This window comes from Parasteatoda tepidariorum, chromosome 1, assembly GCF_982258835.1.
Source record: "Parasteatoda tepidariorum strain Cologne lab strain chromosome 1, Ptep-v5.0, whole genome shotgun sequence".
Classification (NCBI taxonomy): Eukaryota; Metazoa; Arthropoda; class Arachnida; order Araneae; family Theridiidae; genus Parasteatoda; species Parasteatoda tepidariorum.
Window position 1 is genome coordinate 137,541,710 of NC_141755.1, and position 18,652 is coordinate 137,560,361.

Sequence of the window (18,652 nt, forward strand, 5' to 3'; positions counted from 1 at the left end):
TTTGGTGCAGTCTATGAGAAAAGCAAATGGTGCACCCTTTACAATCATGAGTTATATAATAAGTATAAAAAACCAGTCATAGTTCGTGTTATTAAGGCCAATCGCAATCGATGGCTGGGACACCCTTATAGATCTGAAGACTTGAAAAATAACTTTTTTAAACCAGAAGGTAGAAGAAAAAGTGGTCGTCCACTGACTAGGTCGCTGGACGCAGTTGGGAGGGACCAAAAGATAACAGGTATAACTAACTGGAAGGCCATGGTACAGAATAGATCAAGATGGCAAAAACTTGGATCGGCCTTGACCTGTCATGGGCTGTAGTGCCCAAGAAGAGGAATTTATATTTTTCAATATAAATATTTTCGATTGTGGTGACATCTATTGAATAACAAAGGAAGCAAAATATTAAGAAAAAAATATTTATTATTTATAATTTGCAATATTAATATTTTGTAATATTAATATTTTTGTAATATTTTATTTTCTATTGTGGCGGCATCTATTGGATAACAAAGGAAGCGAAATATCAAGACAAAAATATTTATTATTCATATTTCGTAATATTAATATTTTCTATTGTGGCGACATCTATTGAATAACAATGAAAACGAAATATCAAAGAAAAAAATATTTATTATTTATATTTTGTAATATTAATGTTTTGTAATATTAATATTTTGTAATATTTTATTTTCTACTGTGGCGGCATCTATTGGATAACAAATGAAGCAAAATATTATGAAAAAATATTTATTATTTGTATTTTGTAATATTAATATTTTGTAGTATTATATTTTCTATTGTGGCGGCATCTATTGAATAATAAAGGAAGCAAAATTCCAGGAAGAAATGCTTTATATTTTGCTTTAAGAAATGCTTAGGAAGAAATGCTTTTATGCTTTCTATTTATTATCGCACTTAAAAAAGCTATCAGAGCATCTGGAATCAATGTAAGAGGCACTATTTTTCAAGGATCTACGCAAATTCTTGCTTATGCAGGTGCTCTTGATATTATAGGAAGATCTAGACAATCAGCAGTGGAGAACTTCAAAGTTCTTGAAGTAGCAGCTTATGAAATGGGGCTACCCATTAATGCTGACAAAACTAAATAAATGGATATAAACAGAGGACTCACAAAGGCAATATCCTTGCATGTGAATGATTATGAATTTGAAGTTGCTGATAAATTGAAACATCCTGAGACTTCTGTAACCTACAAAAATGATGTTAATACCGAAATCGATAGCCGTTTAGCAATGGCAAACGAGTGCTACTTTGATTTAAAAAGCCAACTGAAAAGTAAATTTCTTAAACAGAAGACAAAAATTAACCTATGCAAAAATCTCCCACGGCCTGTGATTCTATATGGCGGTGAGTGCTGGATTTTTAATAAAAACGAGGAGAACAAATTGCTGATTTTTGAGAGAGGGATACTTAGAAGAATTTTTGGTGCAGTCTATGAGAATAGCAAATGGCGCAACCTTTACAATCCTGAGTTATATAATAAGTATAAAAAAACCAGACATAGTTCGTGTTATTAAGGCCAATCGCAATCGATGGCTGGGACACCCTTATAGATCTGAAGACTTGAAAAATAACTTTTTTAAACCAGAAGGTACAAGAAAAAGTGGTCGTCCACTGACTAGGTGGCTGGACGCAGTTGGGCGGGACCAAAAGATAACAGGAATAGCTAACTGGAAGGCCATGGTACAGAATAGATCAAGATGGCAAAAACTTGGATCGGCCTTGACCTGTCATGGGCTGTAGTGCCCAAGAAGAAGAAATATTTATATTTTTTAATATAAATATTTTCGATTGTGGTGACATCTATTGAATAACAAATGAAGCAAAATATCAAGAAAAAAATATAACTTTTATTATTTATATTTTGTAATATTGATATTTTCTATTGTGGCGACATCTGTTGAATAACAAATGAAGCAAAATATCATATATATAATTTGTCACATTAATATTTTCTATTGTGGCGACATCTATTAAATAACAAAGGAAGCAAAATATTAAGAAAAAAATACTTATTATTTATATTGTGTAATATTAATATTTTGTAATATAAATATTTTGTAATATTAATATTTTGTAATATAAATATTTTGTAATATTAATATTTTGTAATATAAATATTTTGTAATATTAATATTTTGTAATATTTTATTTTCTATTGTGGCGGCATCTATTGGATAACAAATGAAGCAAAATATTATGAAAAACTATTTATTATTTATTTTGTGTAATAAAAATATTTTCTATTGTGGCGACATCTATTGAATAACAAATGAAGCAAAATATCATGAAAAAATATTTATTATTTGCATTTTGTAATATTAATATTTTGTAATATAAATATTTTGTAATATAAATATTTTGTAACATTAATATATTCTATTGTGGCGTCATCTATTGAATAACAGAGAAAACAAAATATCAAAGAAAAAAATATTTAATATTTATATTTGGTATATATTTTGGTTAGTATTGAGACTTTCCATCTTTTTATTAACTTTAAGGCAGCATACGACAGTATCAAACGAAATAAGTAGTATGGAAGCAATGGAGGAATTTGGTATTCCCCTGAAGCTTATTAACTTGACAAAGGCAACACTAAGAATACTCTCAAGTGCAAAGTTAAGTTGCAAAATGAACTCTCCGAGCCCTTCTACACTGATAGAGACCAAAATTAAAAGTCACGACTTGCTCATATGTGATTCACTATCGTTGACCCCCATTTTTTTCCCACTTGACATGAACCCCTTGCAGGTTGTCTTCGACCCCTGAGGGTCGATAGAGACCACTTAGGGAATCACTGACTTAAACTTTATAAAGGTAATATGACTTGCTTCATACTTATTTATATTATATTATGGTAGACCGAGCTTCCTTGTTTCTGCAAGATAAATCTTAGCTATAAATCAATTGTTGAACACCTTTTTTAAAAAAGAACTGTTCTTTTAGCACTAGGTTTACGGACGCTTCTTATATACCCATCTCTACGAACACGCGTCAATTTGACGCATGAACGAATATATATAACAGCACTTACTGAAGATGCCTACTTACTCTGGACAGCAAATATATATTTTAAAGTGGTAGTTTATCAATTGTGACTCTTGGTTTTATAAATTCAATTTAGTAGATTTTTATCCACTGCTATTTCTAAATAATTCGCATGCTTATATAATTCACCTCTTTGTATTTGCAAATTTTACTTAGTAGTTATTTACCGATTTTTTGAAAATTTATTTTGGCGTGTCCGGAGCAGTTGGTATCTTCCAAACATAGAAGGCATTGTATTTATTTACTATAAGAAAGAAATTTAAAATATGAGATATATATTTATGAAATATTCCAGTATTTTATTTTTCAATACTCGAACTAAGAAACTGAAACCTTCAAAATCTAACATCAATTGACATTCTGCGTTTGTTCTTCCTATTATTGCTCATCGGCAACAGTTGTTTATCGCTTGTTTCATTTGAGATAACGGATCGAAGTATTGTTGGTACATTCCTATTTATTAGTAATGTGGTGTTTGAATGTATACTCAAAATTTTGTCTAAATTACGATCGAAGGTCAAATTGGCGCATATCCGTCGAGATAGTTATACCACTAAGAGAATTTCAATATTTCAACGCTTTTGAAGAAAATAGACTTCAATATATATTTACCTCGATCAATGGATAAAAGTCATTACCAGAGATAAAATAAAAATGCAGGCCGAGATAGCCTGGTCGGTAGGGCGCTGGGCTCATGTCCGAGAGTTCGTGGGTTCGAATCCCGCCTGTCGAAGACTATTTATCGTAAAGTGACTGATGCACGTTAAATCTGTTGAGTCGCAAAAGTCCTCCATGTTCCCTTAACAAATCAATACCTCTGGGGGTACTGGATTGGAGATCGATCGTTCTCTGATTCAAGTCAAAATTACGATCTGTGGATGAATGAATGGTTGTATGAATGGGTCCGCCCTATAAACGGTTGCGACGTATGGTGTGGCAGAAGTCGAATTCTAGGCCATCAATGGCGCCACTGAAAAACAAGAAGCGCACACTCTGCCTTAAATTTGCTCGGTTTCACCGAGCAGGCTGGTCCGTGAGGCAAGTGACATTAGAAACAACAAAAATAATGTAATAAATAAAAATGCAAGCGGGTTTTGTAATTTTCCTTATAAAATTCGAAATGCGTCAAAATGACGCTTCCCGTAAATCTGGTGTTAAAGAGACGCTATAAGACAAAGTGAGTTAATTACAAAAGAAAAAAAAATGCTGAACAGGTGACAAGCACGCATTTATTTCTATCAATTTTTTTCTTAAAATTAAAAATTAGCTCATTTTGAGACTAGATATATTTATTTAAGTAATTAAATGTGCTGGCGAATAAAACGTTTTTAAGATACACTTTATTTTCCTATCACTTTTTAACTCTTTTAAGGTATCCGAACACGTTCAGAGGATTTTTTTAAAAATATTAAGTTTCAGAACACTTTAATTATGTTTTTATATTTATTATATGTAAAAACTAATATTAAATAAGAGAAATTAGACATTTATATTATATTTTGTTTTTAAAAGCTAAATACAAAGAAAACAATGATGTTTTTTTCATGAAACTTGTGAAAGGATATACTTCACCAAAATTATAGTATCAAAAAAGTGTTATTATCAAAATAAAGAGCTGAATTTTGTCTAGTGATTTGACTACAATCATAAAAATATGTGGAAAACTAAATTTTTTATGGAGAATTGAAAACTTTTTATGAGATTGTTGTCAAATTTTTTACGTCGTATTTCACATTTTAGACCAATAATAAAAAACTATTAAGTATTTTTAAACAATTGTAGCACAAGCACTAGAAAACATTATGCATAATACACATACAAATATTTATTGAAATATATCAACAACTTTTTTAATACTGAATTTTGAAAGTTACTATTTTTGCGTGAAATTACATTCTGAGAAAAAGGCATTTAAAGTATGAATTATATCATTTCTATTTTAAAAATGCTTCAATACTTCTAAAATTCTCCCGATTGGTATGTGATACCTTCCTTTTTCTCAATTTTACAAATTTTTTGTTTTTTTGCAACCCTATTTTTTTTCTGACAATTTTTACTTTAGTTAATGAATGGCGTTGAGACTCATACACACGCTCAAAATCAAGTTCTGTAAAACCTTTTAAAGTTTTATTGCCAGGGCTGACTCCAACTATGTCGAGTATGCTTTTCAGTCCCAGAAAACCTTTATTAAACTGAATTGTACACCAAATGTAACCACACCAAATTGTAATGTTTGCAATTCAACGAACACCTCCTTAGGGACAAATTTCCAAACAATGCCATTAAAGCTAATAATATAAATGATAAATTGAGAGGTTCATTTCTAGCAGCATTAAAATAATAATTATTTAAGTCAAAGAAAGATAATTATCCCAAAATAAAGATAAATATAACTGTTTTTGTCCCACTTCCGGATTCGGAATGCTATTTCCGGTATCATTTTTTAGTCATCGACTAATATTCTTTTAATCATAACGTTTGATCTAATTGACGCATAGTTAAAATTTAAACTGTTTTGAAAACTAGAATAAACGGAGATTCGTAATATAAAATAAAAAAAAATTTTCATTTTAGGCTAAAATTCACTTTTTCAACGTGTACGGATACCTTAAGAACTTTACGAATCTTGTGCAAGTTTGAAATAAATAGAGGCGAAATGGGATCGTCATAGAGTAAACTTGTTTCCGAGTTATCAAAAGTAGCACTCATCGGATCGGAATGGAACTCACCGGAAGGATCAAATCCATGACCTCTTGGACATGATCCTACCAACCAGGCCTTTTAAAACTTTAAACTTTATTAGTGCCCAAGAAAAAGATTAAATAAATGAAAAAAGGAATCAAAATAAGGCCTATTTTTTCAGGTGAATTTCAATTTTTAGTTGCTAAGCGCTTGCATTTAATATTTTTGTCTTAAATTTCTTAGCATAATTTCTTTTAACCGTCGTTAAACAGCCGACCCAATTCATGGGTTTACGACTACTGATGTTCCACTCCGTAGCCTTGTAATTTTGAACCCAATACAGAAGACAAGGGAACTCCTGGATCAAGTATTGGGAGAAATTTACCCTCGTGTAGGACTTTTTGATGGAACAAACCCGTATTTGCGTGACATGGAGAAGAAAAACCCCCACGGTTAGCCTGATGAAAAGGGAACTAACCCGTGATCCGTCTGCCACTGAGGATATTTTACGTCAGCACTGAAGTTATTGTGGGCCGAGTGCAGATATATCATCCAGCCGTCACTGGAATTCGGGCCCGGTTCATCTCATTAGTAGGTGAACGCTCTATCGGCTGAGCCATCATATCTGAGGGCTTTATTTAGTCACCTTTCAGCAACAATGCAAAATCCTAGCCTAAAATCAGTGCCTGATTATCGCCTAGGGCCCACACTTTCTGGGGGGCCTCAAAAATTAATAAAAAGTTCACAATATTACTTTTTTTTAATACTGAAAGAAATAGTTTTTCTCAAAAAAGGCATTTTTTTATTTCAAATTTTCTTTATATTGTGATAAACCGAACTCGTGTAAACATTGCACTTATCAAATTCCAAAGTGCAGCTGAATTTTAATTGGTGCAATTTTTACTCCAACGGCTTAAGCAAATGCAAAGTCTCTTATTAATGATTAGTTTCAACAATAACTAAAAGCTTATTCTTAACAAATATGTAAAGCTGTAGATGGAAGGCTACAATCTTCAAAATAATTCAACTAATCAGTGACTTTTTCCATTCAGTGCAAATTTCCATGATGGAAAATGCTACTTTAATACTATGATGATTAACCATCAAGAGAAGTTTGACTCTCATGAACCAACAATCCATGATGATCTGTGGTGGTTCATGCTGGTTTAATGGGAATTCTTGTTGGTCCATCAGAACAATTTGCTTTGTTTTTTATGTTGGACCATCAAAAATTATGTTGAAACATCCCGAATTTCTTCATTGCGGGATGACGGTTATTCATGATCGTTCCAACATTGGATTTCTAAGACACTATGATGGAAATTCGTGAAGATTCAACATGAACAAATCAAGTTGATGGTGTGTTGTTCATGTTGGACCAGCTATTCTTAGGTTGGACCGTCATAAATCGATCCGAATTCTTACTAATTGTTGGTTACCATCAAAAAAATATAATGGTTCTTGATGGAATTATTGATGGTTACCATCAAGATTATGTTGGTCCATCAATGGAAAACCATCAGAAATTTTAACTAGGAATATCTCAGCGGCAAATGATTATCCTATTTTGAATTGGGAGACCATGAATTCAGTTTTCTAATATCTAGATTTAGATACTATTCCACTCATTCGTTGCCATAGTTACCAGTCAATTGCAATTTACGCTTTTCTGTCTCGCTAAGCGTACAATAGTTTTTAAATAAAAATACTTTATAACACAAAAATATCCACTTTTATATTTAAAGTTATCAAGAGAATTAGAAATAATGTAAAGTTAATGTAGGTGATGGAGATTTGTGGGGCTTTTAGAATTGAATTTATTGATCTTCTACTATATATTACTTATTAAAAAAAATTATTTTAGATTGTCTAAAATAAAATTTCATTTCAGTATACCATGATACATCCATTAACACAGTAACATGCATCCATTAACATAGAGAAGTATTTTCAACATCTATACATGTAAGCTCTAAATGCCTTATAATATTTCAATGCTATTTATTACAATTTAAATACTATTCATTATAATTTTAAACTTTATATTGTTTCAGCACATGGTTGAACAAATTTTCAAGAATCCTGCATTGCGAGTATGTTTATTGCCTTCGTAATAATTATTATGGTATAGATTATTAAACTATATGTAACAGTGAATATTTCAAGTAACTAAAAATGTTCTTTCAGCTATTATTTTATTCTGTAATTAAATGAAAAAGTTATGTGTTTGCGATATATTTCTATGCAGACTTGTTCTAATGTGAAACAGTCAATCAGTTAAAAGTGTTTAACTATAGTCATAATATTTTTGTAAATACAAAACCACTTTTGGTTTGATAAGATAGAGTGTGTCTATATTTCAGATTCTAGCACATTCTTTTCTTGCTAATACTGCCACCTCCCCCATATTTGCAACAATGCTAGTAGAATATCTTCTAAAAAGGATGGAAGAAATGGATGTAAGTAATATTTACTGTGATAACTTTTTCAAATAATTTTGTTTATTCTTTTTCTTTAATTTTTTTTTTTTTTTGCAAAAAATTATTTTAACATATGTGTCTCACAAAATTAAATGTGTACTGGTGAACTTTCAAAGTACAAAATAATAATTACCACATTAAAAGTGATAAATGCTTATATATTTACTTATTATGAAGCATAACTATTAACACTTATCTATTTAGCATTATCTGCATTGTCATTGAACAAATGTTACAATTTTTTTATATATTCAATTCCTTTATAATCAGTTATTTTCTATGATGTTTAAACAAATAATTGTCATTTGGGTACTGATGATAGACAACAAAATGATACATTTTTATCATGTGAACGTATATTTGTTAAGTAGGAATTTCGTTTAAAATATTTTTTGTAAAATGAATTTCGTAAGGTTTTGTGATTAACAAATATATTTTTTACATGTATAAATTTTTTTTACATGTATTCTGCACATTTTATTTTTAAACAAGTGAACTTATTTCATAACATTATATATTCTTCAGAGCAAATATGGACAGATCTAACTTGTACATGAAGCTTTTTGAACTGGTTTTTGGATCAGTGTCTTTGTTTCCTGCTTAAAATGAGGAAATGCTAAAAGTAATTTTTACATTCTTTAATAATTACTTGTATTTAAAAAAATATTTTAAATATACTTTTTTGTTGTTGCTTTTAATTGTTAAAGTAACCTTTTTTTCCCCTTTCTAGCTCTATTTACATCAAATAGTAAATAGATCCATGGAGCTAGCTTCAAGTGCTAAAGAACCATATAATTATTTCCTTCTTTGTAGAGCCTTGTTTCGGTCTATAGGAGGTGGTAGTCATGATTTGTTGTATCAATAATTCTTACCTTTATTACCAAATTTATTGCAAGATAAGTAAAATAAGTTTTTTTAATTTATTTATTCGTCACAATTTTTTTTCCTCTATTATTTAGAAAATTTGTTTTTATTCTATCAGTTCATAACTTTAAAAAAATTCTAATTACATCTTTTGCTTATGCTTTTCTGGGAATAGATGATCTTAAAAATTTAAAAATATATTTGTGGAATCGCTAAAATGAAATTAAAATTAGTTATATTTCTCATGAATTAAAGGTATTATTAAATTTGGTATGATAATTTTGGCAATGATGTTTTAAACAATTAACTGACCACACCTGTTACACTCTCACCTGCCACTCTTTTGTCTTAAGGACTGAAATCAGTCTTGAGAAAAGATCAATGGGCTGAATTCTCTCCTGGAATTAATATTTATTTGTAATTTTTTTAAATTAAGTTTTAAAAACAAACTTAAAAAAACATTTTTTTCTTTAAAAAATACAATAATGCATGTGAGAATAAATAAATAAAAATAATCTTTTTATGAAAATTTTGTTATTTTTCATAATAATTGCAAATGATATCACACCACAACAAAAGAATGTAATGGACTTCAACATCTGCTTGTATGAACAAAATTTGTATTGTTGAATCTGCTTCAGTTAGTGACTTTTCCAAAATTTTGAGGTGCTGGGTAACTCTCCTTTCCTTTTAAGTTTAAAAATTGCCTGTATTCTGTAGCAATGCTTAAAAAAATTTTCATTTCACTTTAATAGAGTTAAAATATTCCTTTATTTCTGTGTAATCTATTTCTTGTACTGTTTTTTTTTTTTTTTTTTTTTTTGAAAATTATTAACTTTAGTATTGTAAATATTTAACAAATTTTTCTTAAGCTGTTGTAACCATTTTGGTATGTTATATTTAAATGCTCTTGCCCTTTTATGGTATAAAGTTATTTATATTTACATGAAATATCTGCAGCATTTTTTGATTTCAAAATTTTTACTTTGTCTTTTACCAACTTAAAAATGAGCTAAAACCTACCTTCAATTTAAGTAAATAAAAAAAAAAAGAAATCTATTAGAGCCACTCCTTGACTATAATTAGTTTTAACCTCCCCAACATACTGAGCATAAATTTAAACAATTTCTTGTTACAACTTTTTCAATCCTTCTTGTATGTTTACTTAATCTTTATAATTTTTTCATTCTTTCATTTATATTTGTTAAACATTTAATGATTTACTGTGTTCTATATTTTTCCTATTCTTGTTGCTAATAAATTATAATTTTTAATAAATTTTTTTATTTTATTATGCATGGTTTTTTGTCATTTTTTCATTTATATTTTTCATGATCAATTGTATTTGGAGGTTTTCTAAATACAAAATCTCTGAAACAGTTTCTTCAAATAACCTTCAATTTTCTTTATTAAAAGTAAATCACATTTAAGTCCAATAAAACAATGTTCAAGTTACAACTAAGTGGAAAAAAAAGTTATTTAGGGATATTTTCAGAACTAAAAATATATTTTAAAAATATCCTATACATTGGTTTAATTTAAAACAGTTTTAAAAAAATTTTCAAAAATAATAATTTTTTTAAGTATTAAGAAATGATGCCCTAATAGTATATTTTTATTTGCCTATTTTTTCAAAAATTTTTGTTCAGAGTGAAGTTTTTAGTATAGTTTTTTGTTTGATTATAAAAATTAAATGGCATTTTTTTTAAAGAAATACATTACTTTAAAGTAATTTAGCATATGCAATATTTTTAAAAAATGTAGGTCTGATATTTGAAACAGAAATTACAAAATGTTATACTTGGAAATGTTAATTTTATATTTAATCATTTGATATGAATATTAAACAATATAAAGCAAAGATTTTAATAAATAAAGGGAATAATTAGCTTAAATGAATAAAATAGTACCTTTTTTAAAAATGCAACCAGGTTTATATGTTTCAAATACACCGTAAAATGTTTGTTAATTTATCCTCTTGGTGTTTTTAATAATAATCAATGAAGCTTATAATAATATGGTTTAACTACATAATTTATTAACAAATAAGTATTTATTCTGTGAAAATTATTTTTCTTCTTGAATTTTACAGATTTTTAATTAAGAAATATTAGTCTTTTTTAATAAAGGTTTGTTATAATATTAATAGTGTATTGTTGTGGAGTTACATGAAAAAGGTCAACATTTAATTAATAATTCTATAATTAGTTTAATGTAACAAATCAAACCAAAAATTACATATCCTAAAATAAAATTTAATTTAGCAATTAACATAAAATCTCCATATTTATATTATATACATAGTAAATATGTACATAACATTATAAAAAGTAATATACATAATAAAAAACCGACTTGATGAAGCTAATAGGGCTGTCTGTGGGCTGAGAAGATTTATTAAATCTAATTTTCTTTCTAGAAAAACAAAGTTCTTAATTTACAAAACTCTTGTCAGGTTGATTTTGACCATATGCTTCTGACAATGACAAAACTGGAAGAAAATTATAATCACTAATATTTGAGAAATATGAAAACAATAACTGGAGATTTAACTTTAAACTGTTCACGATTTATAAACAACCTGATATTATTAAATACATAAAAATGAATTGGATGGCCCATGTGATTTGAATGAGTGATGTCAATACAATAAATAAGATATTGCTCTTTAGACTCTCTGGGACAAAAAAGTGGGGAAGTCGCAGAGTCTGATTTTATTGCAATTAATGAAAAGAATTGGAGATCAAAGATAAATCAGAAGTCGTGAAGGAGAAATCTGCAGATGAAGGCATTGGGCTGTCTCACCAACTATGATGATGATAATTGATATTTATGTGCAAGTCATATAATTCGCGCTCAACCGAAGCTAAATTTTTACGGTTTTTTCTAAAGTAAAAATTTAAAATTAAAAAGAATTTTATCAAATTTGTAGTTGGAGAAAAAAAATATGTTTTTAAGAATATGAATTAAGGACAAGATTTCCTGCGCCTACAATGATTTAAGAAATTAAAGTGATTTTGATTTAAGAGAGTTTGATAATATTAAGTTCATACTAAATGCTGTCAAACTAATTTTTCTTTTTGGATGATACAATATGCAGGATATGTTTAAAAAATTTTTTCTTAAATTAAAAAAAGAGAGAGAGAGAGAGAAAGCGCTGTTACACCTAAACGCGATTAGATGTGTATTATTTTATTACCATCAGGGAAGGGAACACCATCAAGAAGAGCTCAGTATTTTAATTATACATTTACGCATGCATTTTTACAATAATGAGTAACAACATAACATTGACTAAAATAGAAAGTAACTTAAAGTTTTACCCATTAAACTGATTGGGGCAAAACGGGAGCCAGGGAAGGCTTGGGTTTCTCTATCTTGCGTCATCTCACTGTACCTATACATGATATAAAGCTAAAAGAAAATTACTATTTACCTTAGATTTTAATGATAGAATCAGCACAAGATAAATCTTAATTTATTCTCTTATTCTGTAACTTACACTATTGCTACTATTTTAACAAATTTTGATAAATTGTTAAAGCATGCAGATCTATGTGAGGAGAAGAAGTTCAGTATTCCAAAAAACGAAGTTCTTAAAGCATGGTCTGAAATTACAAGAAACTTGAAACAGATAGATTTCGCAAGGATGAGAGGAGCTTTAAATGTTTTGGAAACAAAACTGTTCCATGCAAGAAATAGTCTGTTCGAAAAATTGATTGCTGCAGAGTGACAACTGATGTTAAGCAGAAAACGATTGAAAATCCACCAAAACAGTTGAGACGACAGTTTGCTTAAAAAAATCGAAGTGAAAAATAACGCCTAGTAATGAAACTAGTTTAAGAAATAGGAAACCAGGTTGCTGTATAATTTAGAAAACCTAAAGTATTATCTGGATGATATGGAAATAATGTAGAGGTACATCCTTGCTTGCTAAAAGTGAAGCATTGGTAGATAGCATGATGAAAAAGAAAACGGAAAAACAAGCGGAGGTAAACTACATAAGCCATTATATATAAAGTAGAAAACAAAAAACGAATTAAACATCAAGATGCAGGTAGAATTATAAAACGTAAAATGATGGTTAAAGAAGATACTAAGGAAAATGACAAATAAAGGGTAGTCTCTGAATAACAAAGAAAAGATCATAAAATCCTATTTGGTCCATTTGTCAGTGCTGCGCTTGCAGGCGTAAAACTTACCTGTCTTCGAATTGGTCACACCCGGTTGACACACTTTCATTTTCTGTTTGAAGAATCTCCCCTCCTCAATGCAATAACCAATCGTTTCACGTGCTTCGGGAGTTCGATTTTATGGATACAAGATTTGTTGGATGGCAAAAGATAAGTAGAAATATAAGGTCAAACTTTAAGTGCTCTAGTCTCTAAAAGTATAAAAAAAAAAAGTTTTTAGTCTCTAGATTTACAACGAAAAAAATACAGTAACTAAAATATGAGGGTCTAAAAAATGAGAAGAATCAAAAAATAAAAAAAACGTTAGAAAAAATGATGATGGATCAAAAAAGTAGTCGGTATATGAAGAAAAATTTGCGAATTTGAAACACTTACTTAAAAAGATATAGAAAAAACTCGATGTTGGGGGCATGATAGTTAGGATAAAAAATGGCGAGATGTAAAATTAAATATCTCGTTGTCGGGGTTGAAAAATTTTGTCGCCTGAACCAGTAAAAAAAAATTATAATCTAGATGATTAATGTTGACGAAAAATGTAGATTTAGAAAATAGATGATGGAAGTATAAAAAAAATGTCGAGAAAATTCTGGATTTAGAAATAATGAACTCATGATACAAGTCATGAAATTTAAAAATTAGCGATCATAAATGTTAATAGTAACAACAGAATTATTTACCAAAATTTCTAGTGAGAGACAAAATTAGAAACAAAAATTAGAATTACCAGAAAATATAACAAAATAAAATTTTTTGGCTGAGATATGCTAAACGAAGTTCCATATTACGTTAGTTATAATTTTTACTTCTATATAGTTCTATGATGGTATAAAAGTTGAGTTATTTATTTGTGTATGGACTTAAAAAATTATCATACATTATGTTACTTCGTATATAGTTACAATTTGCACATATATTAGTTTTATGAGATTAGCATGTTATGTGTGGCATTATTAATGATAGCTGGCACTCACTCAAATCATAGTATGCATGTGATTCATAAGTTTAAAATGACGCAAACGAACTCTTCAATGGAGAAAGATAACCCAGAAAAGATGCGTGTTTTTTCCTTTTCGGTGACACGTACACTGTAAAAAATATTCTTTAAAATTGACGGTTTTAAACCGGCAGTTGGGTTGGTTGTGGAAAACAGTAAAATTAAAACAGTGTGGAAAAGTAAATCCGTAACTTCAACTGCTTTTTACCAAATGCGTACAAGTTTTTTCCGTAAAAGTTACAAAGTAAATCCATAGTCACAACTGTATTTACCCAAACAAAAACAAGTTTTCGACGCAAAAATTATGAAAGAAGTCTGTACCTTCAACTGCTTTTGACCATAACAGAACAAGTTTTTCCCGTAAAATTTAAAAAGAAAATCCGCAGTCACAACGGTGTTTTACCAATCAGGGACAAATTTTTCCGCAAAAGTAAACAAGAAAATCCGTAGCCAATATGAAAACAAGTTTTCCTAAAATGAACAAGTTTTAGCTGTATGTTTTGAAATATTTATATGAATGCATTTAATCAGTGAAGCAAATCACTTGAACCATTCTTTTTAACAATATGAAAACAAGTTTATTGTGTATGTCTTATAGTTTTAAACTATTCGCAGAAAAATATTTAATCAGTGAAGTAAAAATTTTTTCCATAGTATAAATTTTATTAAGTTTTTATTTTTAAACTATGTGGAATTATTGACGTCACAATCTGTTTTTTTTTTTTTTTAATTATTTTTTTTAAACAACAAAATACCACATGTTTGCAAAGAATAAGTTTATTATGTCATGTATAATTGTTTACAAAATTATATGAAATAACTGAAGTTGCTAGGCATTGTTTAAAAAAAAAAGATACATATACATGTATAATGCACATAATGCAAAGTAAACTGAATGATGAAACACAATTGATAAAATAAATCATATGAGTTTTTACGAAAACCATAAATTTTCACAAATGCCAATGAAATCGTTTAAAAGTTATGCACACTTATATTTTTAGCTAAATAATTTGTTTACCACTATTTTGATTCACACATTAAAAACTAATTATGGCATATATACATATATAATTACACCAAATGTAAAGTTAACTAAATGATAATACATAATTTATAAAATAAATCATTTAAGAGTTTTGAAGAAAACCAAAAATATCAATAAAATCGTTTAAAAGTTGTACACATTTATATTTTTACCTAAATAGTTTGTTTACTGCTATTTCGATTCACACATTAAAGACTAATGAATCATCTTATATTTATCTCAGAACAATAATTTTATTTAATTCAGGATAAAATAATCTGTCATTTAAACATGATTTCATACAAATTAGTGTCCTACTTTTAAAGTAAATGGAACTATTTTGCAGTTTTTTGATCAGTGGATTTGTGTAATGCTGAGATATGATATCGGGCAGCTCACTCTCTTAAATTTTAATCAATAACAGTTGAATATTTTTTCAACATTTGATAATAAATTTTGACTTTCACCTCTTCCTTTGAAGATCAGATTAGTCTGTTCAAAATCTTTTAACAGAAACTTATTAATTATTAGGTACATTTCAATTAAAAAAAGAAAAGAAAAGAAAAGCGGTTTATCTCACATTGATTAAAGACAGATTTGTTTCTATTTCAATGTAAGAATGATTAATAAAACTCAAACTTTCTTCTTTTTTTTTTTACTTCTTCCGTAAAACATAAAGGGAAGAATAAAATTAAAAGAAAAAAATGATTTCATTTCATTATTGCTTTATTTCGCTCTTACCATTTTACACTACTTACGAAAGTTAACAATAAAAATCACTAATTTGCATGTATTTTTACAGTAGGTACAGGAATTTATAAAATTTGTCAAATGATAAAAGTACACCTTTTTTTTTATTCTTTCTTTTTACTGATTTCATTACATAAATTATTCCTTTTTTCCCCGGTTCGTTGTAATTTTATGCTGCTTCATACTAACAATCAATTTACAAATGCTACCAATCATTTTAGCAAACTATAAATGCTTATAACTTATAAACCCTTTTACTGATTCCAGTATAACTGATACTTTCGAAATTAGTATTAAAAATAGAATGGCAAGGAAATAAGAAAAGAATAAAGAAGGTTAAAATAAAAATACAAATAAATACAGTATAAAATCACTATTGACACCATTCAAAGTCCATTAGCTTTTTTAACAACAATAAAACTTTTGGATTTACGGTTCTTTTTTTTTCTCTACGTTCTTTACTATCCATTAAAGCCTTCGATCCTTTATCGGGGTTCACCTTTAGAAAACACCTGCACAATAAATGAATATTAATTTTGTTAATTAAGTTCAGATTTAAAATTATTAATAAAAAAGTCAGAAATTTTTATTATTTGCTTGATAGTATGCGTTTTGGAAATTTTTTTACCCCTACAAAATTTGGCAATTTCAGTCTTTAGACAAACTAAAATAATTTTTATTTAAATTTCCTTCAGTATATAATGTTTTATCCACTACTACTATGCTTTCAATAAATAAAAAAGTTACTCAAAGTAAATAAAATAATAATTTAAAAAGATTTAAATTGAGGAAAATATACCCGTGTATTTCTACGAATAACACTATCCTTTATAAAAACAGAAAAATGAATATATTTTATTTTTTACCTTTGAATAAACTCCAGGGTTCTACAAGCCATCTCAGCGTACTCAATGCTTAAAATGTAGTATGCAGCAAACATTTTTGCCACTTTGAATTTCTTCATTTGACGTTATTGTCGACTGCAACCATATAGGAGTTTGCAAAAAAATCATCACCTGAAAGTTGAGCAGAAATTAATAATGCAATTATATTATCAAAAATGATTATTTTAAAGCTAAAAATGAAATATATATTTTAGAAAATAATTGTAATAAGCTCGTATAATAATACATAGTTCACTTATTTATTGCTGAGTGACGGTGAAAAGATTGCATTTATATTAAGCATTCTGTTTTTAATTTGAACCAATTGCTTAACCTATATATAAAAATTTTTAATTAATGCCGTCACTTCTGTAACCGCACAAGTTCAACTTTTACTATCCATTAGAAGCTTTTTTATAGTGGTGTTGCCATCCGACGTACTTTTAAATGTTTGAGTTTTTAATAAATGCCACATGAAGGCTTGGCCGAGTCGGACGCCTTTGCGCTCCACTCTCTGGGGGGAGGGGATATGTCGCTTCGACGAGTTCGATTTTTTGGGGGGTTGGGTGTAAACTAAAACTTATAGTTACACTTAGTTTAATTACAAATGTCATCAAGTTTTATTTTAAACTGTTACAACTACAAGGCGCATCCAGAAAGTAAGTTTCCCGAATTTTTTTAAAAAAAAGAACTCACACTTTCAGGAACATATTTTTTGGCAACAAGTACGGCAATGTTTCAGCTATTTTTCAACATAGACGCCACTACAATTGAGACACTTGTCGTATCGTGGGATCAACTTTTGTATCCCTCTGTCGTAGAATCCTGCCACCTGTGAATGGAACCAGCGTGTGACAGACGTCTACCGTTACTGTGAAACACTCCGGAAATTGTGACGTGCCATTCAAAAGAAGAGTCGTGGAATGCTTACTGCAGGTGTTGCGCTCCTCCATGACAATGCTTGCCCACATACGGCACGAGACTCAGCAGCTGTTTTGACGGAATTTGGCTGGCAGTTGTTTGATCATCCAACCTACAGCTCTGATATTGCTTCCAGCGATTTTTACATTTTCTTGCACCTCAAGAAATTCCTGTAATCCTGTGAGCATTTCGGCAACGATGAAAAGCGGAAGACGTCTGTCACATGCTGGTTCCATTCACAGGCGGCAGAGTTCTACGACAGAGAGATACAAAAGTTGATTCCACGATACGGCAGGTGTCTCAATTCTTGTGGTGGATATGTTGAAAAATTGCTATACTTTTTGCCAATAAATATGTTCCTGAAAATGCGAGTTCTTTCTTTTTATAAATTAGGGAAACTTACTTTCTGGATGCGCCTCGCATATTATTTGCAATAAAACTATGTTGGCATTGTGTTTCTGCGAAAACTAATGAGCCTCTAACATAGATGCAAGATATATCCTTTTATATTTGTAATGGATAGGTAAGGAGAATAATGTAATGTGGTGGATAGGTAAGGAGAATAAGCCCGACAATTAGATGCTTTGATGTTAGCTGACTTTTCTGCATGATTTAGAAGTTATATGTAATTAAGACTTTATTTGCATACTCTTTCTGATAATACTCTATAGCTATATGTCAATGTGGTGTCAACCATTGAAACTGTATTGGTGCTACTATATGGTACCCTAATATTTTAAGCTAGTCTTATTAATCATTGATTTAAAAAAATAAGCAGTTCA

The 18,652-nt window shown here is 29.1% G+C and overlaps 1 protein-coding gene and 1 long non-coding RNA gene across 6 annotated transcripts in view; one reads left to right on the forward strand and one right to left on the reverse strand.

Moving 5' to 3' along the window:
* The first annotated feature begins 7,447 nt into the window (after positions 1-7,447).
* Positions 7,448-10,397, forward strand: LOC147817075 (transcription-associated protein 1-like). Of its 2 annotated transcripts, XR_015430195.1 has the most exons (5): positions 7,448-7,722; positions 7,812-7,850; positions 8,121-8,216; positions 8,763-8,859; positions 8,968-10,397. XR_015430195.1 is itself a non-coding variant. In XM_087154443.1 (4 exons), the coding sequence occupies exons 2-4, from the start codon at positions 7,815-7,817 to the stop codon at positions 9,100-9,102; spliced, it is 267 nt and encodes an 88-aa protein (XP_087010569.1). In that variant the 5' UTR covers positions 7,448-7,722; positions 7,812-7,814; the 3' UTR covers positions 9,103-10,397. The 2 variants fall into 2 exon arrangements, 1 of the variants encoding a protein (XP_087010569.1); XM_087154443.1 differs by lacking the exon at positions 8,763-8,859.
* A 2,124-nt stretch (positions 10,398-12,521) lies between these two features.
* The window catches only part of LOC147817076 (uncharacterized), a 43,050-nt gene continuing 36,919 nt past the window's right edge, over positions 12,522-18,652 (reverse strand). For 3 of the 4 annotated variants that reach the window (XR_015430202.1, XR_015430200.1, XR_015430201.1), the window contains 2 exons: positions 16,932-17,081; positions 15,050-16,577 (listed from right to left, as the gene is read on the reverse strand). This is a non-coding gene — a long non-coding RNA (uncharacterized LOC147817076). Of the gene's footprint in view, positions 13,486-15,049; positions 16,578-16,931; positions 17,082-18,652 lie in introns of those variants that run through there. The other variant, XR_015430203.1, reaches the window with a different exon arrangement.

Bases quoted from the DNA above. Each gene is read 5' to 3' on its own strand.
- LOC147817075 (XM_087154443.1), top strand. From the start codon at position 7,815: ATGGTTGAACAAATTTTCAAGAATCCTGCATTGCGA. The intron at 7,851-8,120 runs GTATGTTTATTG...TCTATATTTCAG, and splicing joins TCAAGAATCCTGCATTGCGA to ATTCTAGCACATTCTTTTCT. The intron at 8,217-8,967 runs GTAAGTAATATT...TCCCCTTTCTAG, and splicing joins AAAGGATGGAAGAAATGGAT to CTCTATTTACATCAAATAGT.